Source organism: Schistocerca nitens, chromosome 7 (genome assembly GCF_023898315.1).
Source record: "Schistocerca nitens isolate TAMUIC-IGC-003100 chromosome 7, iqSchNite1.1, whole genome shotgun sequence".
Classification (NCBI taxonomy): Eukaryota; Metazoa; Arthropoda; class Insecta; order Orthoptera; family Acrididae; genus Schistocerca; species Schistocerca nitens.
The window spans coordinates 188,508,186-188,535,604 of record NC_064620.1 but is presented as its reverse complement, the minus strand read 5'-3'; the positions used below and the strand labels follow the sequence as shown (position 1 = coordinate 188,535,604).

Below are 27,419 nucleotides of genomic sequence, written 5' to 3'. Positions count from 1 at the left end.
AAAACTGGCAAGGATATGTGTTAAGACATCTAGGTAGAGCTTCTATGGGACCACATGGGGCCGTAGATGCAAAAAATTAGAAGAAGACAGAGACTGGATTGGAATATTTCCTAGAAACCAAGAAACAGCTGAGGACCATGGTCATAAGCATTATCCTGAGATAATGATGTTGGCCACATGAAACCAGTCAGAAGACTGCGCTGAAAGAGAGAGCAAGGGACAGGGAGTGAGGGAGAGAGAGGGGGTGGGGGTGTGGGGAGGGATGAGGGCAGAAGGAAAAGAAAAAGAGAGCATTCTTTGGCAAAATAGATTATGAGTACCATACATAGGTTTTAACTTGAGAAAGAAATTTCAGAGAATGTACATGTGGAACAGAGTTGTGTGGAAGTTAATCGTGGCCTGTCTCCTAGTTCTACTGTTAACATTTTGGTGGATGTTACTTAAGTGATTCAGGAACTTATCCAGTGTCTGTCTGTCCTGTTACCACATTCCCATATTACAAATATATCATGAATATGTATCCAAAGAAATGTTTGAGTTTGAGTCAGGTTGTTTGAAGTACCACCTGCACAAAGTGTTCCCTGTACAGACTGGCAGTCATAGGGGCCAATGGGGCCCCATGGCTACTCCATTTGTTCATAAAACTCCCTGCTGCATGTGAAGCAGGTGACAGTAAGTGCATGTTGAAACACAGTGAAACATTTGCACCTTCCCAGCACTTCATCAGTAGATGATGAGTACAACATGTCATGTGTTTCAACACTACCACCCTGTGTTGAAACCTGAGAGTTTTTCCATCAGCGGTTTATGGTGTTTATTACTGATGAACTTAAGACAACAACATTACAGATTCTCACAATTACTAATGGTTTGAACAAATTTGGGCTATATGTGGAACAAAAATACAAATATTTTAAAACAGGATTTTTTTCTGAATTTTGTACTTGATAGTAATGTCTATTTATCAAAAACTGATGAAAACATTCACTGTACTATTCTAAATACATACCTTCAAATACATTAATGAATAGCTCTTTGTAGTTCTTGCAATACACACTTTCTGTCAATTCCAAAATTGATGCCATTTTGGCTACACGTGGGTCTCTCAGCTGGTGGTAGATACTTTCAAGATTTTTAAGACGAGCATTCCAGAAATCAATTTCTGAAATCCATATTTAATTATTACTAAATTGCACTACTTGGCTGCATCAATTAAAAATCTACTTGTATTGCATATGACAGTCAAAATTTCTTTTCCAAACATGTTTTCTTGCATAAATTTTGAATGTGTGTATGCTTAATGACACCCATTGTAGAATAAGAATCAATAAAATTGTTTGCATACCTTCACTAGGTGCAGGGTGGAGTGTTTTCTCAAATACAGAGCTTGAGTTCTGGTTTAGTATTTCTTTGACCTGAGTTCCCCATTTTACCACCATCTGCTCTATGGCTCTCTTTAGAGGCAGGTCCACATCTTGACCTCCACTACCGAAGAAAGAACAAAAGAGAATGTGTGAGAAGAAAAATTAGTAGAGTCAACGCTGATTCTTTCTGTCTAAGTGCAAGGGTACATAATTTTACAATTACCTGACTTAGAACAGACAGAAATCCGTGAACTTGAATGTTGTAGATTTTACTTATTTGGACACTATATTGTTTTCTACAAAGTGATCTGGCCAAATAAAGGTTTTTAACAAAATCTACAACATTCAAGTATCCAATTTCATAGCATATTCCACTCTTCTTATATTGGCAATGATAGTTCATCTGGAAAGTTGAATTTTATGAGGAATTGTGTATGTGAGGATTAATAAATAATTAATGCAGCTCCTCACCCGAACTTCTCCCTCCTCAACACCCTTCCACTAATAAACAAGAACAACCTTACACCAGTGCTTTAATGTGATATAAAAAGAAAGAAAAACTAGGAATCAAGATACAATAATATTCTACAACATAACAATGTACATATGAATGTTAATGCACTGACTGCAGCTGAGTACCACAGCCATATTACTGTAGAAGTTTTAAGAGTTGAGCTTGTTTATCATACAACTACAGTGAATTCTAATATACCGGGTGATCAAAAAAGTTAGTATAAATTTGAAAACTGAATGAAGCACGGAATAATGGAGATAGAGAGGTACAAATTGACACACATGCTAGGAATGACATGGGGTTTTATTAGAACAAAAAAATACAAAAGTTCAAAAAATGTCCAAAAGATGGCGCTTCATCTGATCAGAATAGCAATAATTAGCATAACAAAGTAAGTCAAAGCAAAGATGGGGGTGGGGGGGGGGGGGGGGAGCGGCTGGGAGGAGTGGGAGGAGGACAGGAGCAGAAAGGGAAAAAGATGGTTGGGTGTGCTGGTAGAGAGCAGTGCATAATGAGGGTGACAGGACATGAATTGAGAGGAGTGATAGGAGAGTGGGGGCAGAAACAGTTGGGTGGAGGGTGAGGGGACAGTAAATTATTGTAGGTTGAGGCTGGAATAATTTTGGCAGTGAAGAATGTGTCCCAGTTCCAATCTGCGCAGTTAGGAAAGCTGGTGGTGCAGGGGAGGATCCAGGATCCTTCACCAGTTTACTCTAAATTAGTGTTCAAAGTGTTAACATTATTGCTTTTATTCATGGGCCTGAAATTAGATGTTTCCAAAGAGAACAAAGGTTGTAGCAAGGTAATGCAGATTAACAAGCATGACCAGACATTAATAATAAGAAAGAATAAGAGAATGCTTTTTTTACAAATAGAGAAGAGGGTGTAGGGTTTAGAATTGAATAGCAAAAGACGTTATGTTCTTTGCACCAGACTCTTATTGAGTTTTTGTTCCACTCACTGATAATAAGCTCAATAGATGTTTTTAGGATACCATGTAGGAAGAGTGCATTACAAAATAAGCTCCAAGGTGTATTGTTAGAAATTGATGTCAGACAGATCACAAGGTAACAATAATGAAAGTAAAATCAAACAGTGGAAACTCCAGGTAGGAAAATTAACAATATAAGAAAAGACAGACTCCAGAATCTCGAGCCGAGATGCTGTAGTTGGTGGTGAAACAAAAAATTGACAACTTGCTTTATAAGTAATGAAACATAAAACTGTGCACTACACAAAATTGGGAAAAAAATTAGTGCCCTATGACTACAATATCAATGAGTCACAACTGGTATCGATCAACTCATACAAATACTTAAGTTACCAATTTGCTGGGATATGGAATGGAATGATCTCATAGTAGGTAAAGTAGATGGCATAGTTTGGCTCACTGGAATGATACTATGAAAATGCAATCAGTTTAGAATGGAGAATGCTTAAGAAATGCTTGTGTGACCCATCCTAGAATACTGCTCAGTTGTGTGGCACCCATGCCAAATGTGACTAGCAAGGAAAAACTGACATATAAAGACCTTTCCCATAATTTTTTCCACAGGAATAATACATTGAAATAAACACATCAAAATTTTAGCTGCTAAGATGGACTGCAAGAGTTTTTTTTAAAAAAAAAACATTGAAGATACTCATTTTAGCCATACACAGGACCACTTTTAACAGCAGTTTGCACAGTTTTCCTGCCTAGCAAGTGCATTGGTCAATGAGTAGAAAGAAACATGACAAGAGAGCATAATGCTACACAGTGCAGGAGCCACAAGGCAATTATAAGCATTTAAACAATACCAAAACTATTGCATGTCATCAATTTTCAGATTTATTTCTGCTTCAAAGCAGCAGCTAAACTGTTACAGATGTAATTCTTACTAAGGTGCCTAGCAGAGATTAAAAATGATGACAAGTTTTGATATCATATTACAGATGTCTTCCATCACTTCAATTACGAATTTAATGCACTGGAATGGAACAGCACAAACAGCTCCATTTCAAAACAATTCTTATCATTTATTTCTTATTGTGATAATGCAAACTGATAATAAACATATGACTGGAGCTTATGGATCTGTTCCACTGACATACCTACAATAACAAAGAGCTAGCAGAAATTATGTTGTCCAACAATTTCCTGAAAAATGCTTTCCACTGTCACTGAAATGCTTTATCAACCCTTGCCAGTTCGATCATCTCTCCCCAACACCGATTTCTCTGAATTACAGTGATGCAGACTGTCCCTCTTTATGTTCTTTGTCTTCTTGGTCTCAATCCTTATTAGTCAAGTTCTCCAACTGCCACATTCATCACTAACTACCTCACCACTCCTCCCAGCCCCATACCTCTCTCACCTTAGTTAGACTATAGGAATGTGTACTCTCATCCATATGGTTTTCTCAGTGGTTTTATCTATCACGTCCCTCTCAAAATCAGGTCTTTTGTGTAGTGAAATGTATCATTTTAAATTCACGTGTTTGAATCTGAATCATTTGCCCTCTCCTTGTACTGTCAAACAGGCAGTACTCAAAAAGTGAAAGAAGAATATAAGGACAATGCTGTGTTTAATATTTGCAATAAATGTTAGTGTGTATAATTCATGTTTTTGAGAGCTGAAGTAAAGTGGTGGTTTTTGAGGAGTTATATCACTGACAACTGCTGTTTCCGATCCTCCTTTGAAAGAGAATATCACTGCAGACTTTTCACAGCTGCATTAGTTTGATTTTTATGTGAAGAAGACCTTTAATTGTGATCTGAAAACCAAACAACAGAAAGTACACGTTGGAATATGACCCATTGAGTTGCAGACAGGCACAATGGAAAGACTCTTGTACATGGAGCTTTGAGCCAAAGCCTTCTTCAGAAAGGAAAACACACACACACACACACACACACACACACACACACACACACACACCAAGCACACCTGACACAAACATGATCACTATCTGTGATTGCTCCAGTCAATTTTCACCTGAGAAAACTGAAATTCGGACATTAGCTGCAACCAGGCACTGAAATAAATTCAATGGTAACAAGTGAAAAATTTGTGCCGGACTTGAACCTGGATTTCCTGTTTTACATGAGTGATCATCTTAACCACTTTGGATATCCGAGCATGCTTCATGTCCAGTCCAAATTCCCCACTTGTCATACACAACACGCACGGCATCCGCAGTCCATAACCTTCATTGCTCATTCTTGGTTCTGGCAATAAGTCAAGACAGTGATTGCATCTGCATTGAATGACCTTAAATCCTAATACTCAGGTAGCACCAAAAGAAGATAATGAGGCACGTTGACGATATATCATGCATGGATGACTTTCATATCTGGCACAATACCCAACACTTCAAGTTGCTGCATCATCACTACATTGGTACATCTATGTAGGGGCATTTCTTAACAATGAGCTGCCTTCTAGATCTCCTAATGATGATGGTTGTCAAAGATTCTGTCTGTATTCTTTGCCTTCCGCAACTATATCACTGCATAGCAACAGAAGTGAACGCAATAATCCTTGTCATGCTCACAGAAGTATTAGAGGAGTTTGACTATCAGCTGGAAATTTATTGTACATTCGATGGACGTTAATTAGGAAAATTTTGATCCAAATCATAACTGTAAGAAGTACCTCAAGGTTGTGAGAGCATTAAGAACATGCACATAGGAGATCCAGAAAATTCTCTCTGGAGAAAGAGAGAGAGAAGAAAAAAATCACCCCAAGTTTCTATCTTCATTCAATAGAGGAAACCGTGAAATCAGATGAATCTTATAGGAAACTCCATGTAGGTTAAATTGCTACATAGGAAAAGAACTGATTCCATAACTGGTCATTAGGACCATTATACCTGTGTACATAGAAATGACTGTTAGGTCTCATAGGACCAAATGTAAATAAATACACTAAGTATTGGTGTTTACCTTGATATTATTGCCTGCTGGACTTCATGCACTCTCTCCACACCCATAGGCATTGGGAGGAGTGTTTTTCCTTCCATCTTGCCAATCATTTCGTAAGTGGCATTTTTCATCCTGTACATGTGTTCTCTAACATCTTCCACAACTACTTGAGGCCATCCAGGCTGACTAGTTAAGAGAGGAATGAACACCTGTTGATTCAAAAGAACAACAAAGGCTCATTCATTGGCTGGAGATTAGGGCACCCAGTAACTACACTGCCTGACAAAAAAGTGAAGCACCTAGAACACATGATTAAATGTCACTGTAATTGTACACATCATGTAAACAATTAAAATTGCAATTTGTTGTGGCAGGTACAATGACCACTAGAGTGTATTAGAACAGTTCATGTCTAACATTGTTACAATGCCTGGTAGGGTTTATAAGGGACGTGGACAGTGTCAGATGTTGAGTGATGATTGTGAAGGACATGGAGATGGTGCATACTATAGTTAGTGTCACAAACGATGGGGCCAAGTTTATGCTTGTTCTGCGCACCTATGTCACGCATTTTCTGATGGCCTGTGAGCATTTAGTAGTGTTCTAAGCGATCTGCTTTGAATGCCATGGTTAATACGAGTATTAAGCATTATCACAGCAAGTTTAGTGAATTTTTATTCCACATGTTGCAAGTTGTCATCGCTGATGGTTGTGGTAACTGGTACATTCTGCATAAGCAAGTGAGAGACATAATTTGCAGGATATATATGCTTTCTTCTCATGGAAAGCATGCACGTGTGCTTACTGCAACAGTCACTTGGAATCATCAACAAACGGAATCCTCATCTGTGCCTTGACCGGTGCAAACTGCCATCATTCATGGATTGGACTATAATGTAAGACAGCATTAACAGCACCTGACAGAGTTTGAAAGGGGTCTCATTATGGGTCTCCTAACTGGTTGAACTGTACAATATCCAGATTTGTGGGGCATTTGGATGTGACAGGTGCTATGTTGGAGTGCACAGGAACATGAGGGAAGGCATTTTGCATAAGGACCACAAAGATAAGAGAAATTAGGTCTAGTAGTTTTTCCCTCACTCTGTCTGCAACTGGAACAGGAAAGGAAGGGTCATAAATCAGATGCGAATAATTATAGGCCTATTTCGCTTACGTCAATCTGTTGTAGAATAATGGAACATGTTTTATGTTCTCGTATTATGACGTTCTTAGATAATACAAATCTCCTTCATCATAACCAACCTGGATTCCGCAAACAGAGATCATGTGAAACCCAGCTCGCCCTATTTGTCCAAGAAATTCACAGTGCCGTAGACACTGGCGAGCAGATTGATGCCGTATTCCTGGACTTCAGGAAGGCATTTGATACGGTTCCGCACTTACGTTTAGTGAAAAAAATACGAGCTTACGGAATATCGGACCAGGTTTGTGATTGGATTCAGGATTTCCTAGAAGAAAGAACACAACATGTCATTCTTAACGGTTCAAAATCTGCAGATGTAGAGGTAATTTCGGGAGTACCGCAAGGAAGCGTGATAGGACCTTTATTGTTTACAATATACATAAATGACTTAGTTGACAACATCGGTAGCTCCGTGAGGCTATTTGCAGATGACACGGTTGTCTACAAGAAAGTAGCAACATCAGAAGACTCGTACGTACTCCAGGAAGACCTGCAGAGGATTAATGAATGGTGCGACAGCTGGCAGCTTTCCCTAAACGTAGATAAATGTAATATAATGCGCATACATAGGGGCAGAAATCCATTCCAGTACGATTATGCCATAGGTGGTAAATCATTGGAAGCGGTAACGACCGTAAAATACTTAGGAGTTACTATCCGGAGCGATCTGAAGTGGAATGATCACATAAAACAAATAGTGGGAAAAGCAGGCGCCAGGTTGAGATTCATAGGAAGAATTCTAAGAAAATGTGACTCATCGACGAAAGAAGTAGCTTACAAAACGCTTGTTCGTCCGATTCTTGAGTATTGCTCATCAGTATGGGACCCTTACCAGGTTGGATTAATAGAAGAGATAGACATGATCCAGCGAAAAGCAGCGCGATTCGTCATGGGGACATTTAGTCAGCGCGAGAGCGTTACGGAGATGCTGAACAAGCTCCAGTGGCGGACACTTCAAGAAAGGCGTTACGCAATACGGAGAGGTTTATTATCGAAATTACGAGAGAGCACATTCCGGGAAGAGATGGGCAACATATTACTACCGCCCACATATATCTCGCGTAATGATCACAACGAAAAGATCCGAGAAATTAGAGCAAATACGGAGACTTACAAGCAGTCGTTCTTCCCACGCACAATTCGTGAATGGAACAGGGAAGGGGGGATCAGATAGTGGTACAATAAGTACCCTCCGCCACACACCGTAAGGTGGCTCGCGGAGTATAGATGTAGATGTAGATGTAGATGTAGATGTAGACTAGTAGTGGCACAAGGTATCCTCCACCATGCGCTGTATGGGGGCTTGTGGAGTACGTATGTACATGTAGATGTAGATACTCTTTGAGAATGTACTGGTCAAGCACATCTGACAAGGGAGGATTACTGTATCAAGCACAAAGCACATCATGTTGTTGTTGTTGTGGTCTTCAGTCCTGAGACTGGTTTGATGCAGCTCTCCATGCTACTCTATCCTGTGCAATCTTCTTCATCTCCCAGTACCTACTGCACCCTACATCCTTCTGAATCTGCTTAGTGTATTCATCTCTTGGTCTACCTCTACGATTTTTACCCTCCACACTACCCTCCAATGCTAAATTTGTGATCCCTTGATGCCTCAAAACATGTCCTACCAACCGATCCCTTCTTCTAGTTAAGTTGTGCCACAAACTTCTCTTCTCCCCAATCCTATTCAATACCTCCTCATTAGTTATGTGATCTACCCACCTTATCTTCAGCATTCTTCTGTAGCACCACATTTCGAAAGCTTCTATTCTCTTCTTGTCCAAACTAGTTATCGTCCATGTTTCACTTCCATACATGGCTACACTCCATACAAATATTTTCAGAAACGACTTCCTGACACTTAAATCTATACCCGATGTTAACAAATTTCTCTTCTTCAGATACGATTTCCTTGCCATTGCCAGTCTACATTTTATATCCTCTCTACTTCAACCATCATCAGTTATTTTACTCCCTAAATAGCAAAACTCCTTTACTACTTTAAGTGTCTCATTTCCTAATCTAATTTCCTCAGCATCACCCGATTTAATTTGACTACATTCCATTATCCTCGTTTTGCTTTTGTTGATGTTCATCTTATATCCTTCTTTCAAGACACTGTCCATTCCGTTCAACTGCTCTTCCAAGTCCTTTGCTGTCTCTGACAGAATTACAATGTCATCGGCAAACCTCAAAGTTTTTACTTCTTCTCATAACCCGTGCTTATCTGCAGCTGCCATCTACAAATGAATAATGGACTCCTTGCAACAAACGTCATATTGTGAGCCAAGCACATTGTAACCTGTTCATATCTGTGATAAAGTAATGAACTCCCAGCAGCACTCTGTGTCACCTTGGACCATTGGTCAGAGACTAGCAGCAGTTGGACTAGAGAATTATCATCACACGAAAGCTGCTGCCAACTCAACACAAATTGCTGCATTTGGAGTGGTGGCATGACCGGCAAGCATGGCCTTCTGATGAATGGCATTACAATGTTTCAACAATGAATTGGAGTTCTGCTCCACCCTGATGCATGCATACAGAGTCATTTTTCCCTCACTCTATTTGTGAGTGGCACATGAATGGAAATGATTGGTAGTGGTGCACAGTACCCTCTACCTTACACAGTATGGTCGCTTGTGGAGTATGTACGTATGTGTGTGTGTGTGTGTGTGTGTGTGTGTGTGTGCCCATCTATGGCGAGTATGGTGGTGACCAGGAGAAAGTTCCCATTCTTCCAATGTTCTGGAGAGGCACAGTATTAGTACCCCTGGCATCATGCTGTGGGGAGCCATTAGGTACGACTTCAAGTCACAGCTGGTAGTGATTAAGGGAACTCGGATGGCATAACGGTATGCCACAGACATCGTACATACTCAGGTGTCATTATCAAGGTGCCATTTTTCAACAGGACAATGTTTGTATACATGCAGCATGTGTCTCTATGGAACTGTCTGTGTGATGCTGAGTTATTGCTGAGGCCAATAAGACCCTGAAATCTGTCCCTGATTGAACATGTGAGAGACCAGCTTCGATGTAACTCTGTCCCGGTGCCAGTATCCATGATATCAAGGGCCAGTTACAACAGCTGTATGCCAGCTTGTCTCAGGAGAGACTACAACAGCTTTATGATGTCCCTCACAGTGGGCTCATACTGTTATGTTCACTGTACATTTGTTTTTATTTTGTAATTACTAAAGTAACATCACATGCCTCTTAAGCTATGAAGTTCCATTTCATTTACTCCTCCACTTCTGCATGTTTCACTTTTTCTTCTGTGTTTTTCACTTTTTTTTCTCAGGCAGTGTACATTATCAGTACCAGTATAAAATTTATAAGAGGATGGTTAAAGCATATAAAATATATCTAGGAGTATGTAAGCTTTATTAATATATACAGAAAGAATGGACATCCAGACTTTTTGATACGCAATAACACTTCAACAACATTTAGGCAGAAGATCTTGCATAAGACAAAGCTTAAAAATGCATACAGCCATCATCTTCGTCACAACTTAAAACGTGCTCATTTCACCTGCTAACTTGCAAAATTAGTAATGGCTTGAGAGCAAATATAATGAGTTTCCTTAACCCAAACAAATGGCTGCTGAATGCTTGCAACTGTAAAAATAATGGTTTCGTTTTTCATACTATAATACACACATCAAAAGAAGTTTTGCATCCCCCCAGTTCCCAGAACTCCTGAAGATAGACGTTTACTGTGGATATTGTATCACATAGACAGTCCCTTTGACTGTCCAGAGATGTCACTTAACCTGCCCAAATATGTAAACAACCATGCATGAGCAGCATCTATTAGTCAGAGGGGTCTGACTGCCCATCAGTTCCAGTCTTTTCACCACAAAGGAGGTACACGGCTCGTGTTGTCTATAGTTCAACCATGCCTAGATGGTCAATACTGTGGTTTGATCATGTCACGCATTGTTACTTTGTGCCAGGAACGGCTCTCAACAAGAGAAGTGTCCAGGCGTCTCGGAGTGAACCAAAGCGATATTGTTCGGACATGGAGGAAATACAGAGAGACAGGAACTGTCGATGACATGCCTTACTCAGGCCACCCAAGGGATACTGCTGCGGTGGGTGACTGCTACCTATGAATTATGACTCGGAGGAACCCTGACAACAACGCCACTGTGTTGAATAATGCTTTTCATGCAGCCACAAGGTGTCATGTTATGACTCAAACTGTGCCCAATAGACTGCATGATGCACAACTTGACTCCCTATATTCATGGTGAGGTCCATCTTCATAACCACAACACCATGCATCGCGTACAGATGGGCCCAACAACATGCTGAATGGACTGCTCAGGATTGGCATCATGTTCTCTTCACCGATGTGTGTCACAAGTGCCTTCAACCAGACAATCATCAGAGACATGTTTGGAGGCAACCCGGTCTGGCTGAACGCCTTAGACACACTGTCCAGCAAGTGGAGCAAGGTGGAGGTTCCCTCCTGTTTTGAGGTGGCGTTACTTGGGGCTCACACACCTTGCTGGTAGTCATGGAAGGCACCATAATGGCTATAAAATATATGAATGCCATGCTCCAACCGATAGTGCAACCATATCGGCAGCATATTGGCGAGGCATTCATCTTCATGGCCGCCAATTCATGCCCCCATCATGCACATCTTGTGAATGACTTCCTTCAGGATAACGACATTGCTCGACTAGAGTGGCCAGCATGTTCTCCAGACATGACCCCTATTGAACATGTCTGGGAACATGCTATTAGTTAGAGCTTGCAATTTGCAACAAATGCCGGGGTCTTTTTTTGCATAACAACACACATCCTTATCACCCCCCACAGTGCTAAAACTTTTCAGAATATGCATTTTGATATAGTGGAGCATCCTGCATACAGTTCAGATCTCACCCCATTGCATTTCTGTTTGTTTAAACTCCTGATTTAAGAGCCACCAACTCACCTCCGATGAGAGGTGAAGGAAGTGGTGCATACATGGCTGGCTGTTCAACTAAAAAGTTTTTTAGAGTATTGGAAAGCTTGTACAATGATGTACCAAATGCCATGAAAAGCAGGGCAACTATGCTGGGACAATGTCATTGTAAGTTTTGGTCCTCTTGTTGTAATAAATTAGAAAAATGCCGTGGACATACTGCATGACTTAACATTGTGATAAGGAGCTACTTCTGAAAAATATATTATAGTTTCATTATTAACTACATACTGATTAGTGTCAAATATAGTCAACATAATGTAATGCAAAGTAATTGGAAAAATTTCTTTACTAATACTTTACAAATGCATACCTACTATACTATCATTCCCATCACAAACATTTGCCTGACATATCACTGTAGCTATACTCAGAAAGATGATCAATAAATAAAACCACGTGATACTGATTGCGCTTCTACTCCTATATCACACAAATAACTGCTATGTCATTCACAGTTAGCAGTCTAGCCACGAAAATACTAACAGCAACTACTTACTATAACTTAAAGAGCCACGACTTTCTTCACAGCAATGTTTATCCTGGTAATTTAATCATATGCATTTAGAGCTTCATAAGCCAAATAGAGTTAAGTTCCTGCTGTTGAGACTGTATACTTAATTCTTTTTAAACCACTCCTCCCTTCTTTTTTAAAACACTCCTCTCTTGCCAATTATTATGGCAATGTTGGTATAAGCCATTAATGGAATTTTGTATGGATTCTACTGGAATTTAAAATGTAAAAAATTCAGATTTTGTTCTTACTGTGTGTAACATTTGACATTAGAGGCTATCCTCATACAAGTAACTAATACTATTTTCCACTGTTTTTTTTCTGTATTTTCAATTTGCATATCACTCACCAATCTTTTCCTTTTGTTTATAGAACACAGCATTCCTTTCACATTCTTTACTTACAACTCTTAATGAGGGATACCTGATCCTATGAAAAATCTCAAGGAAATACTCTGTTTCTTTTTTCTATTTACACATCACTCTCCATTGGTTTCTTCACAACCACCAAGCATAAAGCCTGCTAAACTTCAAAGTGCCATCAATATACTTATACACAGCTTAGCGACAGCATCTTTTTGTGAAGAAATATACCAGAAATTTAATAACTATGAATGTTAAGTAGATGATCTTGTTCAGAAAACTTACATAATTACAAAAATATTTATATACCAGTATCACTAAAACTTATATTATGCAATTATATGGATGTGTGGGTACTATTCATTCTTACATCATCAACCATTCCGTATAAGTCATGAACAGGTTTCGGAGACATGTCTCCAAAAATTAGTATATTTCTGAAGTTGTCTTTAGTCACTCTTTCCTTTTTGAGTCTGATGAAATAGCATGCTTTGGTTTTAATCACAGGTGGGTAGCCAAGCATTGGGACAAGCAGACCTGCTCCGCCCATCGATAAGACCAGAACTTCATGTATTGGCTCATCCAGGAAGTCCCTAATTATCACCTGAAAAAAATGCAGCAGTGAGGGATGTTGAAGGGTGCAGTGCAATTAAACTAATCATGAAAATCCAGGATGGAATAACAACAATATTAAAATAAATTAATTAAACTAGTAATAATTTCCTATGCATTTTGAGCTGTTTTGACACGGCACAAATAGTAAACACTGCTACTAACATATCAAAAAGCCCAGGATCAGTCTTAGACCATGCGCTTACAGGTACTGAGAGGGAAAATGCTGTAAAGTATTTATAAAGAGATCTTGGTCTTTTTGTGAGTTACTGTCAGATAATAAAGCTAAGGACGGGCTTGGTAAAATCTTCATAACTGCAGGCCTTTTGAATCTTCTAAAAAATTAAAATACATAATTTTGTTAGGGCATTAGAAAATCAAACCTGGGATAAAGTGTATATGGAAAACAATATGGATTCTAAGTTCTCTGAATTTTACACATTGTTCAAACAATGGAAACTCCAGACTGGCATATCAACAATTTGAGGAAAAGACAGGTTGCTACTTACTGTAAAGACAATGGATTAAGTTGCAGACAGGCACAACTAAAAGACATTAGCTTTTGGCCACAGACTTCATCAGAAAAAGAAACACATGCACACTCAATCAGACAAGCAAGTGCATATCACACACACATGAATATGTGTGCATGCCTGCCTTTAACTTAACAAGTCATTTTTACAGTAAGCAGCGGTCTATCTTTTCCTTACACTGTTGTACACATTGTTTAAAGTAATGTTTGAGGAAGCATTTTCAAAAGTAGCCACTTGTACAGCAGCAGCTAAGGAAAATAGATGAATTACTGTGGGTGTAAGAAAGTACTCCCAGACACACTTAAATTTCTCAGTTCTTCATAAGTACAGAGTGGTAAGTCATTAACATATATTAACAATAAGGCAACCAAGCCTGAATCCTGTTGGACACCTTTCTCGATATCCCCCCAGTTTAAGGACACTGCTGACTTTGCAGACTATCTGGACTGTTAATTTCAACCTTCTCCATTCTTCCAGTTAAATTTGAATTAAACTATTTGTTCACTGTCCCACTCGTACCACGATACATAATTTTATCTAGAAGAATTTCATGATTCACACTTTCAAAAGCCTTTGAGATATCACAAAATATCCCAATGGGTGATGTTCAGTTATTCAGAGGAATTAATATTTGATCAATGAAAGCATACACAGTATTTTCTGTTGAAGAGCCTGTCTGTAAACCAAATTGACATTTTGTTAGCACCTCATTTTTACAAATATGTGAAGCTGCTCTTGAACACATTACTTTTTCAAGGATTTTGAACAAAGCTGTCAGAACTGATGTTGGGCAATGGTTGTTAGAATCAGACCTCTTCCCTTTTTATGCAGTGGTTTAACAATAGCATATTTAACAATTGCAAATTTCAGGGAAGGCATGCAACAGTTAAGACTTGGATGAGGTGTGCAGGGAAACTGATGCTAATTTAAAATTTAACCTATTTCATGATACCTTAGTGAGTATACTTTAACACAGTTTCCTCTCTACACAACTCTCTCGTACACAACTCAACACCACGCTCCCAATAAACTCTTCCAAGTATTGGTCTGCTTTCCACTGCCTTACTGGGAACTGCCCCCTCTCCCTTCGTCAGTCCCTCCAGATCCTCAAGCACCACGCACTCCACCTCGCCTTCTGCATACGTCTCCTGTCCCCCACGCGGATCCTCTACGACCTGATTCCTTTCCCCCATTTGCTCCTATTCCTCGAACATATCCACATACTCTACACCTCCCGCCGCCTTGATCCCCCTCATCCCCTGGTTGCTCCTCTCCTCTCCCATCCCCGCCCCCTGCCACGTCTTCACTGTTGTGTCCCCCCTACCCTTCATCTCTACACCCTTCATCGCCTTTCCCAAGGTGGCTTCCGTCAACTCCCCCTCCTGGGTGATGCCTTCTCTCCCTCCATTTATCCCTCCTATCAACTTTGATCCTCACCTGCCCCTCCCCCTTCCTCTGTCCTTTTCCTGAGCTCCCTCTCTCCCCCATTCCATCATGTTTTTTCCCCGCCTACCCTCTCCCTGCCTCCCTTCTCTCACCTGAGTCCTTCCATCCTCTGCCTTTCTCCATTCCCTCTCGCATCAGCTATGCCCCCTCTTATGAGTTCTCTCCCTTCGTCAAATTCCCCCCCCCCCTCCTTCAATATTTTCACCTCCCCTCTTTTTTCACTCATCTGTTCAGGTGTCCCCCCCCCCCCCCCCAATCTGCCCTTGGCTGTGGTGTGTCATCTACTATTTTACCTGTCTGCTTCCTGTGATTTTTATTAGCATCGCCACACCTTCGAGGGGAATTGAAATTCAATAAGAAAAAGGTGTTCCTCATTCCCCCTGGGTCAAAGCCTACACCGGTTCCCAGCAACAAGTCCTCGAACAACTCAGAGAACCGTGCATTTTTCACAACAACCTGATCATTAATCAGGTTGCTGATGGTACTTTCGTGATGGCAGCAACCTGATTAATGATCACATTGTTGTGAAAAATGCACAGTCCTGGGAGTTGTTCGAGGACTTGTTGCTGGGAACATGATCAAGTTGTTGTGAAAAATACATGGTTCTAGGAGTTGTTCAAGGACTTGCTGCTGGGAACCGATGTAGGGTTTCACTCAGGGGGAACGAGGTAACACCTGCCATCTTGCCAATATCTAGCAACCATTTGCATTATACCATGCATGTACGATGAGTATAATTCTGAACCAACAGAACTTCTTCCATTATATGTTAGGACAGATGCATAAACAGTATTATTAACAGCAATTCAATGTATTGGTTGTTTTGCATTTACAAGGAAAATCAGTTTTAAGGGAGAAAGAGGGTAGCACCCTCTATATCTATAGCGGAATAGCCAAATTGTAATAACCATGCATATGACTGATGTTTGTGCCATCTATGAACTATTTAGTAAATATGATGAACAATGTACTTATTATGTTTCAATAAACGGAGATATAATATAAAAATAAACATATTTAAGCCATATCAACTAATAGGTGTATACAGCATGTGTCTTCTAGTGTTTTATAATTTAAAAAAGTTTTACCCACCTGACGTAATTTAAAGGTTTTAATAATAGTAACGGACTCACAAGGAGAGAACATGGAAATTTCATTACTTTATGATAAATATGAAATAAGTTGGACGACACTGTAAATATTTTACTTATGTTTCATTTTACGTAATTAAATTTGAAGTGGTTTACTTCCCTCGAGGTTTATACGTAGTTCACATAGATGGCGCCATGTAACCAACCGATATGTTCTCCATAGATCCCGTCTCCGCAAACAGTAGTATGCAATCAACTGTGGATGAAGCCTGACCAACAGGTGTTGCATGCATTGAAATAAATAAATAAATAAAAATAAAAAAATAGTGGTATGTAATATACAAACCATATGAGTTAAGCCATTAACTGCAACTTTTTTATGACATCATCTAACTATGTACCTCTTGTTTTCTTAGCATTGAGAATGGCTAGTTTCTAGCTGAAATCTAGGCTAGATCTGCCAATAAAATTTAAAAAGGACAACTGATAGCTGAAATCTATTATTTAGATGTCAGTATAACAGTCACTGCATGCAACAGCCTTCTGAGTGGAGGGGTAACCTGATGAACTATGCTTTTTATATGGGTTATTCTAAAAGTAAAGAACATTTTCATCTGACGAGCCACACAATTCTCCCCCTTCCCCTGCCTGTGTGTCATAGACTTTCCTAATCATTGGTGCCAGAATAACGTTAAGAGCAAGTAGGAAAATTAATTTACTGTTTATTCATGTACTTTTCAAATGCGTAATAAAATTAAGGACCCCATCAAATGTGAGGTTCACAGTGTAAAATGGTTTCTGAATGCAAAAATAAGTTCACGCTTTCAAAATTTACAGACAGGTAACCAAAGTTTATGGAAATGTGATGAATGAAGCTTCAATTTGAAAATTTTGCATCATGATTAATGACAGATGAATATTTATGGTGAACAATCAGGCCAACCTACAGCTGTGACTTACGAACTCAAATCAGAATGTAAATAGTTTAGGAGTAAGTCAATTCATGGAATGATTGTGTAGCCCAGTCATTGAAAAGCACATAAAAAAGATGGTAAACTTCACTATCCTATACAACTACAATGCACCAGCTGAATACACAATGTCGGGACCGATGTTCTGCAAGTGTACTGGGGCAAGAGCTTATGTCAGGTTGACTGAATGACTTATTCTTTAATTATTTACTTTCTACCACATATGCTGCATGGGTTCGACTTTTGTCAAATGAACACAAAAAACAATGAATCAAAGCTGTACAGTTTTTCTCGATTGGTATGGCAAGGATGGTGATGAATTTTTGAACCACACTGTTACTGGTGACAACACCTGGATTTTGCATAAAAGTGCAAAAATGAAGCACTAAGTCAATGGGATGGCATCATTCATGATCCCCAACAAAATCATAAAAAAACAAATTCTGAGCATGAAAAATATTGTGGCCACAGCGTTCTGCAAATGAAATGGTATCTTGCTCATCAACTTTAATGTCTAGATAGAGACCATAAATGCAGTAGCCTACTGTCAAACCCTTCAACAACACTGTTCACGCTGTTCAAAACAAAAAGCATTAGTTTTGCTTAGCAGCAGAGTAATGTTCACCTATATTCTGCTCAAATGCCAGAGGATTTCCTTCTATATCAATGAAAATTATAATTTTTTATTTTAAACATTTTTTTAAAAATATTGCTTTGTCAGTTTAAGTAAAAAATTTTTGAACAGCTGCCTTATAGCCCAGACTTGGCCCCAAGTGATTACCATATCTTTCCCAAGTTGAAGGACTTTTGGATGGAAATCACAATAATGTAAATGACAATGGAGTAAATGAGGATGTTAGTGACTGGTTTATCAACTCAGTAGCAACCGAGTATGCAGAAGGGAGCAAGAAATTTGCCATGGACATAGGCCTAATGTAGTTGCAATATTTAATTCTTTCCTAAAATTATTCATTTAGCATCATGAAACAAGTTTCCTTTTACAACAAGTCAATGACAATTATGGTGCAAGATGATGATGATATCTGATTTGTGGGGTGCTTAAACTGCATAGTTGTCATCGCCCGTACAAATTCCCAATCTTTCCACTGTCCAGTCTTGCCATTTTCCCCGAGTGATGATGCAGCGATATGGACAACACAAACACCCAATCCCCAGGTGGAGAAAATCCCTGACCCACTTGGGAATTGAACCTGGGACCGCGAGCTGCAGATGCCAAGAAGAAACAGCTTTATTTAATGGAGGGGACTAGCTCTATCAGGAATTGAAGCAACACTGCAAGCAGTAACACAAATTTATTTACCATATCCTCAAAAAGGCAACTAAACAATGCAACAGACACAAAAATTAAAAATTCCAAGAACAAAGCAAAAATAATCTGGCACCTATTAGGCAAAATGAAGAAAGAAAAAAAAAAGCAAACAATACTTAACTAATATGGAAAAATGCATTTGCCCAAAGGTATGGGTGATGTTTAATATTTGCCTGAAGAAAATGTTTTAATATTTAACTCCCTGGTGAAAGCTGTAAGACAGGTGATATTAAATTCAAATCACAGGCTTCCCCCCCTCCCCCTCCCCCCGCAGATACACACACCAAGTTATCTTTGAAAGCAGCTGAGACAAGATTATTTTATGAACGGCTGCCAGTAAGCAGTAGTAGTAACACGCATATACAAAAATGGAGATACACAAATGGCCTCTAATTACAGAGCCGACTCTCTCTTCCCCCGCCCCCTCCACCCTCTTGTGTTTTACTAAACTTTTGGAGAATGCAGTTCACAATAGAATACTGAACCATTTTTATAGAGAGATATACTAGATTACGAGAACTCTATTTTGACAACTGGTCAGTCTGACTTCCATATACAGTTTGCTGCAGAGAAACAAAACACATGTGCGGTGGAAGAATGTTTAATCGCCTCTGTGCGCGACGTAATTAATCTAATCCTGTCCTCCGCGATCCCCGTGCACAGAGTTACAAGCAAACTGCTCTACAAAACTTACGGACGAGCCAGATGCAGTCACATAATTAATAAACTACCCGGTAGTAATGAATGGAAGCGAGACGTCATGTTGCCAGAAGTCTCTCTGCTGGGAACAGAAAGTTGGATGTCACAGGGCGTGTCCTCAGCATAGGCCTTCTAGCACTTACAACTGCCAACCCTGCACAAAAGATATTTGAGTCAAACCAGATTATTATCCCATCTGTCGACGATAAGCTGGCTGACACAAATAAAACTATGACGAGGTACGAAATCTTAATGAATATAAATGATACAAACTTACATAAGTTAGTGTACTGCAGTATCGAGATATTATGTTTGTGGCACGGAAGTGTGGTGTGAAACGTACACTTCACATTAGCTGTCATGCGCACAACCGTTTGGAGGGCGGGGCGACGGCGCGATGCATGCGATCTTCGATTGTTGACGGCTTCTCATTGTTCCCAACAGATACAGTAAGTATGGAAAATGTGTGGAAATTTGTGGTAAGATCTTGTGGGACCAATCCGCTTAGGTCATCGGTCCCTAAGCTCACACACTACTTAAACTAACTTACGCCCGAGGGAGACTCGAACCTCCGGTGGGGGTAGCCGCGCGGACAGTGACAAGACGCCTTAGAGACCGTGCAGTTATCCCGCGCGGCGAAAATGTGTGCTGGAGAGCGTGTAAGTGTGCTTGCCACTTATTTCCTAATATAAAACCAACAAAATTACAGCGGCACAGGTCCTCAATTAATGAATTTTACGTAACTAAACTTTGTTAAAATCTATTTATTTCCGATCAATTGAATTTCTCCCGACGTATAGAAAGGTCCATGGGTTCCCCAGACAGTTGTATAACCCCATTCCCCTCCATGACACCGTAAGAACTAGGACACATCCGGGGAACACGGACATACTGCTGTCAGTGTGACTGTAGCGTCAAATGGGGCCGGCAGTGCAACATTAGGAAGTTTAAGGAAGGGGACAAGACAGTGTGTGTCAGTCAAGAAGCATTTACGTTGCACAGTGGTGATGTTCTTCACTGTAGCATAGCATTATTTGGATGACTTCACACGGGGAAGAATCATAGAGAAACTGGGAGAAGGACGGAATATGACGAGTGTAACCGAGCATTTGGTATTGCTCACAGCACTGTTTTACGTGTATGGGAAGCGTTCCGGATCACAGACACTCCTGCCTGAGGGAGAGGAGGCGGTCCCACGGTTAACTACAGCAGTAGATGAAACTGTACTGTGCAACAGGCAAGAAGGGACTCACGTCAAACAGCAATACCATCTACATTTAACAGGACTGCAAGGCAAGCAATCACACGACGACTGCATGGGTATGATCTCTTTGCTCGACGACCAGTACACTGTGTTCCGTTGACATTCGCACATTGTAGTCACCATTTGCGATGGTGCCAAGAGTATAGGGACTGGACCAACGAGGAATGGGGGTGGCGGGATCATGTCGGATGACAGCACATTCATTCGGAGTAGCGACTGTGGATGTATCCTCGTATGGCGAGAGGTAGGAACACGTAATGCACCCATGAACTTTGTCGACCGTCATCATTTTGGTGGTCCAGACGTGATGGTGAGTGGAGGCATAATGTTGCATACTAGTCAATGTCATTGTAACCCTGTACTTCTTCCCCATTTGTGTCTTTTCAGGTGTGGATTCGGCCCTGACTTCATTTCTATGGATGACAATGCGCGATCGCATCGAAAAGTGCAGGTGAAGGAGCTTTTGGAACGAGAAGACCCTTGTTGAATGGATTGGCCTGCCCGTTCACTCGCCTTAAATCCCACACAGCACGTGTGAGGATGTGTTGGGGAGACATAAAGCATCACGTCCACATGTACCAACGACCATCCAGCAATTGTCAACATCGCTGTTGGAACAATGCCACAAGAACTCCTTACCAATCTTGTTGCCAGCATGAGACCATGCTTTGCCGTCCATGATGACCACACACCCCGTCAAGAACCATTTCCCCTCTTTTGTAATCTGCCCGCAGCTCGTGGTCTCACGGTCGCATTCTCGCTTCCCGAGCACGGGGTCCCGGGTTCGAAGGCGGGGTCAGGGATTTTTCACCTGCCTCGAAATGACTGGGTGTTTGTGTTGTCCTCATCATTTCATCATCATTCATGAAAGTGGCGAGTTTGGACTGAGCAAAGGTTGGGAATTTGTAATGGCGCTGATAACCACGCAGTTGAGTGCCCCACAGACAAACTACTCATAATTTTTTCTTAAATGATTTCCTTTACTATGTGCCCTATAAAATTTGTATTGTTTACTCACACTTTCCTCTCTGCTTCTCTTATATAAAATGACATAAATTTCTCTTTTCTTCAATTTATGAATAATCTGTAGTATATGTAAAAAAGTTTCTTCCACTTCTGCTCCATCTATCATGCTGATGTTTCCCTCATACTGCCCCACCTAACAGTGCAAACTAGAGGAAGAGTTCAAACCAGAGTGCACAATATGCCTGTGGCATTACAAGTGCATGACATACAGAAACATGAACTCAAAATCAATGTGTCGATTCTACATATAACAATAAGAGCAAAACGAAAAAGAAAAGAATATACAAACGAAAACCTATAAAATGACAGTAATGTTAACCAACACTAGGAATATAATAGATTAATAGAATAAAATGTTTTTAATGTATCGTTATTAATATATTTAAATAAATATATATGGTTACAAAAAAAGAGTTCGGGTCTCGGTCCGGCACTTAATTTGCCAGAAAGTTTCATATCAGCGCTCACTCCGCTGCAGAGTGAAAGTCTCATTCTGTTAACGCTACATTGTTGGATGAGAGTCATAGTAACAAAAAATATTAATTGAAAAATAATAAATAAAAGTATTAATGTAATAATAAAATAACACATAAGTAATAAAAAAAAACAGACCAAACATCACCATCATCTTTTGTAATCTCCAGGGGGCCATCATGAATGGCAGTGACTTGAATGTAATTTGAATAAAAATGTCATTTCCCTACGTCTCATTTATTTCAGTTATCTTCTGAACTTGACTGTACCAGTTGTTTCTATGTTGGCCCAACTTTCATCGAGACGTGTTACTTAACTGTGACACAGCATGTGGAAACTACTTTCGTCATTAAGTTTTGCACACCAGTGTAAATTCCGTGATTCGTCATTTGAAGATGGTTTTTGAAACTATACAAGTAGGCTTTCTAGCAACGTCTACCAGTTCATTTTACACAGCCTCCCTCAGGTCAAATAAACAGTGACCATTCTTGCTGTTCTTCACTATAGCTGTTCAGTGTACCTCGTTACTTCTATTTCGTATGCATCTCACACACTTGAGTAATATTCTTGGATGGCTCGCACGAGTGTTTAGTGAGCAGTCTCCTGTATACACTGATTGCATTTCTTTAGTATTCTACTAATAAACCCAAATCTGCCACATGCTTTACCTACGACTGAGCATATGTGATCGTGAAATCTATCGAAATCCGACTCAACGTTTGTGCAGATTTTTCAGATAGTACATCGTTATAGACATCTTCATCATTTTCGGAAAGTCTGAGGTTACTACTAATTTTGTCTGCAAGATCATTAACGTACAACATGAACAGGAAGGATACCAACACACTTCCCTGAGCAAAGTTTAAGTTACTTTCACGTCTGTCGATGACTCTCCATCTTTTAGATAACATGCTGCGTTCTCTCTGCCAAGATGTTCTTAATCCAGTTCAAATTTCGCTCTATACCCTGTGCAGTCGTAATATGAACAATAAGCGTAGGTGGGGTATTGAATCAAATGCTTTTCGGAAATCGAGAAATACTACATCTACTTGACTGACCTAATCGTGCCTTTCGGATTGTCATGTGAGAAAAGTGCGAGTTGGGTTTCAAATGACCGATCTTTTTGGAATTCACGCTTCTTAGCATGACGAGGCCATTCTGTTCTAAATACCCCATAACGTTTGAGATCAGCATATGTTCTAAAATCTGCAAGAAATGCATTTCAAAGATAGTGGACGGTTGTTTTGTCGATCGCTCTCCTGCCATTCTTACAGGCGGGTGCGGCCTGTGTTTTCTTCCAACTACTAGGCAAGCACTGGGCAAGAGCTGTACTGTGGATTGTTGTTAGAGCTGAATCGGCAGCAAATTCCGTGTAGAATTTAATAGGAATTTTGTCGGTCCATGGAGCTTAGTTCAGTGTAGCGATTGCGGCTGCTTCTCAACATCACAGATACTACTATCTATACCACTCATCTTTGCAGATGTGCGAGAGTTAAAATGAGGCAACACTCGTTGACTTTTCTTTGTAAAGGAACATTTGAAAACGATGTTCAGCATTTCTGTTTTTCCTTTGGTACCCTCAGTTTCAGTTCCTGACTCGTCTATGAGTGTCTAGACATTACTTTCGGTAGCAAATTTTGGTGATAAGAATCTCAGTAAATTAGCTTACTATGCCTACTTTCATTCACTGCTTTCGTATGGCATCATATTCTGGGGTAATTCATCGTTGAGTAGAAAAGTATTCATTGCTCAAAAACGTGTAATTAGAATAATTGCTGGAGCCCACCCACGGTCATCCTGCAGACATCTATTTAAGGATCTAGGGATCCTCACAGTAACCTCACAGTATATATATTCACTTATGAAATTTGTTGTTAATAATCCAGCCCAGTTCAAAAGTAACAGCAGTGTGCAAAGCTATAACACCAGGATAAAGGATGATCTTCACTATGCAGGGTGTAGTGGACTGACAAGGCAGCCAGTCCACAGAGACGGGTAGGCGAAAGGGCACACGTACACACACGCCGACTGGCGCGAAGTCTGGAACAGGATACGTGATGAATCAGATAAAGAAAAGAACGTAGCTACTAGAACACTTAACTTTTATATCGTCCTTTGGTATACAGCATTCTTGATGATACAAGTGAGACTCTTTAGATTCATGAAGTAACTAATGGCGCCTTGCTAGGTCGTAGCCATGGACTTAGCTGAAGGCTATTCTAACTGTCTCTCGGCAAATGAGAGAAAGGCTTCGTCAGTGTAGTCGCTAGCAAAGTCGTCGTACAACTGGGGCGAGTGCTAGTAAGTCTCTCGAGACCTGCCTTGTGGTGGCGCTCGGTCTGCGATCCTGACAGTGGCGACACGCGGGTGCGACATGTACTAATGGACCGCGGCCGATTTAAGCTACCACCTAGCAAGTGTGGTGTCTGGCGATGACACCACACAGGGTTAAATCTGACTTTGGCACAGAAAGGGGTAAATTATGCTGCCACAAAAGTCTTTGGTCACCTACCAAACAGCATCAAAAGCCTGACAGATAGCCAACTAACATTTAAAAATAAGTTAAAAGAATTTCTAGATGACAACTCCTTCTACTCATTGGCTGAAATTTTAGATATAAATTAAGAAGCGCAAAAAAAAACTTAAACATTAGTGTCATGCAATATTTTGTGTAATGTAATATCGTGTACAGACATCTTTTATTAACCGACACGTTCCACATCATTACGAAGTGTCGTATTCATGATCTATGGAACAAGTATTAATCTAATCTAATCTAATCTAACAGACTTAACATATGACTAGAATTTATTTGGGTTTTGTGTGAGATTAAGTCAATAAAATCTGCTGCAGTGGTCGTTGAAAGGTTCTTGTAATGCGCTCTTGGGATCCAAACGCATTTCACAGCTTCTCCCTATCTATAGCCTTACGCTTTTGTTTTACACCTACTATGCAGTAGCCTCTGTCTCTTTAGAAGTTTCTTTACTGTGACTGCATACCATGCAGGGTGCCTTCCATCGTGAGATATTCTTCTAGGTACATATCTATAAAGGACATGATCAGCTGTTATTCTAAATCTGAGCCACAGTTCTCCTGCGTACACCTTTCCAGAGCTAAATAAATGTTTTGGGTTTCTCATCGAGAAATGAAGTTAATGCCTCTTTATCTAGTTTACTGATGATAATCCTTATACTTGACCCGGCTGGTTATCAGAGAACACTAATGCGGTGCTTCCTGTATTCGGGTAGGTGCACCGGCCCCGTATCGAATCCGCCCGCCGGCCAGCCTTTTTACGCCGTTTTCCACATCCCACTGGGTGAATACCGGGCTACTCCCCACGTCCCGCCTCACGCTTCGCAGACATTTGCAACACGTTCGCACTATTTCATGATTTACGCTAGTCGCAGACAGTTGGGGTACACTGATTCCGTTCGGGGGAGGGAGGGGGGGGGGACGGAATGGCGGTAAGAGGGGCATCTGGCCACCACTTCAAATTAACATTACCAAATCCGATTGTAACCAAGCAACTGCAGGACAAAGGCGTAAGCAAAAGAAAGAATGCCTCTACTTCTTTTTGCAGCATTTTCCGCTTCAGTAGTCATTGATGCCACAGTTGCCTTGTGGTCATTAACACTAGTTCATTGTGGACATCCTGAAGGCAAGCAGTTCAATTTGGTGCTGTTAGATCCAATATGTTTCTCTTCTGTGTGAGTTTGTGGACAATCTGCTCTATGTAGTTCTCAGGGACGGCATTCAGTGATGTGTCGCAGGACGTCTCGTCATGCACACTACTTACAGAAATGCAATTTTCAAAAAATGGCTCAAATGGCTCTGAACACTATGGGACTTAACATCTGAGGTCATCAGTCGCCTAGAACTTACAACTACTTAAACCGAATTAACCTAAGGACGGCACACACAACTATGCCCGAGGGAGGATTCGAATCTGCGACCGTAGCGGTCGCGCGGTTCCAGACTGAAGTGCCTAGAACCGCTCGGCCACAGAGGCCAGCCATGTAATTTTCTAAACTGATTGTTGAATGATTAAAGCCTCCTCCAATGATGACAGTACGGCTGGGGAACTCATATACTTGAGAATTTAGGTTTTATCTAGAATTTTCGGTTAAGTCGGCTATCAAGTCTGGCAGTTCATGAAAGGATCCGACTATGTTTTTGCTTGCCCATGATACTGGGTCTTGCCCAGGCAATCTCACATGCTGTTTCAGTTTCTATCCAGGTGGATTTGAGTTTTTTGTCTACACGTCCTCCATTTACCATTAGCCTGACTTTTTCATGGACACTTAGATTTTCCCTGAAGTATCACTGTTTGCAATTTCGGGTTTTAACCATCTTTCTGTATCTAGAATTACGTGGGCTCCGCTGTTCTTTAGCAGTGCTGGCATATTGTTTGCGAGTGCTTCGGCAGTTAATCACTAAGAGTTTAATATTATCACCTTTAGGAGGCGTTTCTTTTGATCTTATACTGCCACATCCGAGTACCCCACAGCTATCGGTATCAGAAAATTCGGTTACTTTCGAACCTGGAAGCAATTTTCTTTGTATTCCTTGAGTCGATTCCGGTAGGTAAATAGGCTGCATATGTATCCACATTGCACAGGCTACTTTACTAACAGTTTGCGAGACTGTTCTGCCATTCATTCTGTAGTGTACATTTGTAGCACTCATCAGAAGAGAATCATCTGGAAAAAATTAATCTGTTACAGTTTCATCAGACAAAAACCACGTTGACGAAATTGTGCAGTTATCGCAGAAATCCACGTAGAAAGAAAATCAGTAGAATTAGTTCTGTAGGTAGTATTTACACGTCATGGGGATTCGAAAACCTTTGCAGTGTGTAATTAAGTTCATGCCAAACAGTTATAACCTTGTAAGATACGGTATTTATCAAACAAAGAACTTCGTCGACTTATTTTCAGCTAAGCCTAAAGTAGTTTTTAAATTGTACATCAAAACAAATCATGTGTCAGCAAAATTGTTCACGAGAGCTGCGTTTCTTTCAGGTACTCGCTTTGCTAAAACATTTCTTCTCAGCATCTGTAAGACTAAATAGTAAAACCAGACCGTCAGTTTGAATATCAGATTCTGATTCTGAGTTGTAAGAC

The 27,419-nt window shown here is 40.3% G+C and overlaps 1 protein-coding gene across 1 annotated transcript in view; it reads right to left on the bottom strand.

The window, feature by feature from the left end:
• LOC126195528 (dynein beta chain, ciliary-like) overlaps positions 1-27,419 on the bottom strand; it is a 930,907-nt gene that overhangs the window by 890,936 nt on the left and 12,552 nt on the right. The window contains exons 2-5 of the mRNA XM_049934154.1: positions 13,221-13,454; positions 5,806-5,993; positions 1,346-1,485; positions 1,010-1,162 (exon numbers count right to left, since the gene is read on the bottom strand). Coding sequence (XP_049790111.1) covers positions 1,010-1,162; positions 1,346-1,485; positions 5,806-5,993; positions 13,221-13,454 — 715 coding nt within the window. The remainder of the gene's footprint in view (positions 1-1,009; positions 1,163-1,345; positions 1,486-5,805; positions 5,994-13,220; positions 13,455-27,419) is intronic.